The sequence below is a fragment of the Salvia hispanica genome, chromosome 2, assembly GCF_023119035.1.
Source record: "Salvia hispanica cultivar TCC Black 2014 chromosome 2, UniMelb_Shisp_WGS_1.0, whole genome shotgun sequence".
Lineage (NCBI taxonomy): Eukaryota > Viridiplantae > Streptophyta > Magnoliopsida > Lamiales > Lamiaceae > Salvia > Salvia hispanica.
The window spans coordinates 20,347,287-20,350,367 of NC_062966.1; the positions used below are offsets into that span (position 1 = coordinate 20,347,287).

The 3,081-nt window shown below is 36.8% G+C and overlaps 1 protein-coding gene across 1 annotated transcript; it reads left to right on the forward strand.

The window, feature by feature from the left end:
- The first annotated feature begins 265 nt into the window (after positions 1–265).
- On the forward strand, positions 266–2,805 carry LOC125205833 (transcription factor HHO3-like). The gene is made up of 5 exons (XM_048104984.1): positions 266–667; positions 736–989; positions 1,077–1,290; positions 1,594–1,670; positions 2,373–2,805. The coding sequence occupies exons 1-5, from the start codon at positions 523–525 to the stop codon at positions 2,673–2,675; spliced, it is 993 nt and encodes a 330-aa protein (XP_047960941.1). The 5' UTR covers positions 266–522; the 3' UTR covers positions 2,676–2,805.
- Positions 2,806–3,081: the final 276 nt, after the last annotated feature.

The window sequence follows — 3,081 nt, forward strand, 5'->3', positions numbered from 1 at the left end:
ATTTGTATAGAATATTCTAGTATAGTTTCTAATTTCCATATATCTCGTATATGCATATCAGCATATGCCTTGGCTGGTTACAAAGTAAAGGAATGTTATTTTGTCAATTAATAAGAATATTCTAGCATTGTTTCTAATTTGTATAAATGTCGTATATACAGTTGGGTGGCGCTCTACCAAACCAGAAAAAATGAAGTCTTGTTCATGAAAAAGAGATGTTGATCTTATCTACAAAATCTGCAATGCCAATGCCCACACATAAATAAGCAGAATCAAGCTCGAATATTCAAACCTCCCCCACTTTCCCTCTCCACTTTCTCTCTCTAAGATTCGTCCATATGCGACGCCGCGACCTCGACTCTTCCCCTCCCCTCCCCACCCTTAATTATATTTGATGGAATCTCTTTCTTGCTTCTTACTCTAACCTTAATCCTTAAACAAATCTTATCACTTTCGCTTTGCTTATATATACGCCTAATCACTTATCCCTATCTATATCTTAGTATCTGCTAATGTAATAAAATGGTGATTAACGGCCATAATCACAGTGGTTTGTCGGAGAATATGCAGAGGTGCTGTGATTACATCAAGGCGTTGGAGGAAGAGCGCGCCAAGATTCAAGTTTTCCAACGCGAACTCCCTCTCTGTCTCGAGCTCGTCACACAAGGTATGGCATCATGTCTTCTCTCATGTTCAATTTTTGGTGTGATTTTGACAATGGCAAAAATTTTGCAGCGATTGAGACATGCAGACAGCAGCTGTCGGAAACGACGACCGATCACAATTTACATGGCCAATCGGATTGTTCGGAGCATACATCTAGTCATGTTTTTGAGGAGTTTATTCCGATGAAGAGGGCTTCTCCCGATAGCGACGGAGAAGAAGAAGAAGAAGAAGAGGATTCGAAGAATAATGAAAGCGTTAAGAAATCGGATTGGCTTAGATCCGTACAGCTGTGGAATCAAACTCCAGATCCATCTTCTAAAGAGGTCAGTTTTTTTCTTGGAATTAGTCCACTTTGTTACGTGGGATTTTGCGAATTTGGATAAAGATTTGATCTTTGATTGATTTTTTAGGATTCGGGTACTGTGAAACTTACTGGGTCGGAGGTGAAGAGAGATGGCGGCGGCGCATTCCATCCCTTTAAGAAAGTTGTCAGTGATGCATCTACCAGTTCCACGGCGGAGAACGGCGATAAGAAGGAGGCGCAGAGAAAGGCGAGGAGGTGTTGGTCGCCGGAATTGCATAGGAGATTCTTGCAAGCTCTTCAACAACTAGGAGGCTCACATGGTATGTTTAAATTTAAATGCTACGCCTTCGCTCTATTTTAATTGAGTCGTTTGTTTTGATAATAAATTTTTTTAAAATTGTGTTTTGTGATTTATTGTAGATAAATAAAGTCTTAAAAGATCAAAAGAATTAGAAAGTAGTCAAGAAAATAATGTAAGAAAAATTAAATGAGACTCAAAAGTAATTTGAGCAGTTCAATATTCAAGATGAAATATGAATCGAGTAGAATAGGATGAATAGAGATTTTTTTTTATTTAATTCGTGCTCGATGGTTAGTGTTGATTTTAATTTTGGATTTTGCAGTGGCCACACCGAAACAAATTAGGGAATTGATGAAGGTTGATGGACTCACAAATGATGAAGTTAAGAGTCATTTACAGGTTGGTGTTCATATTTTAATTATTGTTCTCTTTATAAGATGTATGTTTAGTCGAGGAGAAGTACAGTAGATACTCTATTGCAATCGGTTAATGGTACAGCAAATAGATACTGTATAAGCCATAGTAGTACTAGTAACATATTGTAATAAGTGCATAATATACCTATGGGCTATGATATTACAGTAGCTTTTAATTTTCTAAATTTCTTTCGCTTTTTTCATGTATAATTGGAATATAACATCTTATGCCTTTTTACAGATGCGCCAACCGAACTTTCCCTCTTGCCTTCCTATTTAAAACTTCAATTCACAACTATTTCAACATTTATTACAAAAAAGAATACTAGTATTAATTTGTCATAATTACATTGCCATCAGCATCAAACTTATATTCAATATTGAGAATATAAACTTTTCTTCGAAATTAAGATTTTTAAAGACCGCCCCACAACAATTACTACTTGATAGGAGGAATAAAGAATAAATCACTTCAAATTAATACTAGTATATTTCATAGGATTCATAATGATAACTGACCCAATTTTATCCTAATCTTTGTAGACCATATAACGCAAGATTTTCATGACCCTGTGACAATTGACAAGATATTAATATCTGCGATGATCATTCTCTAATTTTTGTAACTATTAAGTTTAGCTACTATGAATAGTATATATATGAATTAATTGATTATGTGCTACAGAAATATCGGTTGCACACGAGAAGGCCAAGCTCCTCAAGTCATAGCAACAATGCACAAACACCTCAATTCGTGGTGGTTGGAGGATTATGGATGCCGTCCGAATATACTTCCACCGCATCCGTGAAGGCGCCCAATGGCACCACCTTTGCTTCACCGCCACCACCCTTCCAAGAGCCACTACCGTCTCCTAAAAAAAGGCAACAAGTTAAGGCTTCATCACAGTCTACCGGTGGCGCTCAGTCTTGCTCTGCGGCCACCTCCTCCTCCGGTCACACGACCACCGCGGTCTCACCGGCTTGCTAGCTTTCTCTCGTGTAGAGATAGATACTCACAGTCGCTACTCGCGCATGTTACATTATAGAGTGATATTGAGTTCGGATATTTTGTACATTTTTTTTTGTGAAATTATAAATGTTTTGTAATGTTATGGGTAGAGCATTGCATTTTGACGGTGACAGTTATTTTGGACATTGAAGCCCATTTGTTGAAAATAATAGTGAAAAAAGAATCTTTTTTTCAAACATGAAAAAGTTGGGAAATTCACATATATTTGACTTACCAAACCATTAAAGTAATCAATTAAAAAAAATAATGAAATATGTTAGGTGAAATTCATGGTCAGTAGCCGTTAAGTGTTGATTCTATCGTGTGGAATAATCTATTCCTACGGAAGAAATTTCTTGGAAGCTACATAATATACGTTGTGGAG

Coding starts and splice junctions, on each gene's coding strand:
- LOC125205833 (XM_048104984.1), top strand. CDS start 523: ATGGTGATTAACGGCCATAATCACAGTGGTTTGTCGGAGAATATGCAG. Junction 668..735: donor TCTCGAGCTCGTCACACAAG/GTATGGCATCAT, acceptor AAAATTTTGCAG/CGATTGAGACATGCAGACAG. Junction 1,671..2,372: donor AAGTTAAGAGTCATTTACAG/GTTGGTGTTCAT, acceptor TATGTGCTACAG/AAATATCGGTTGCACACGAG.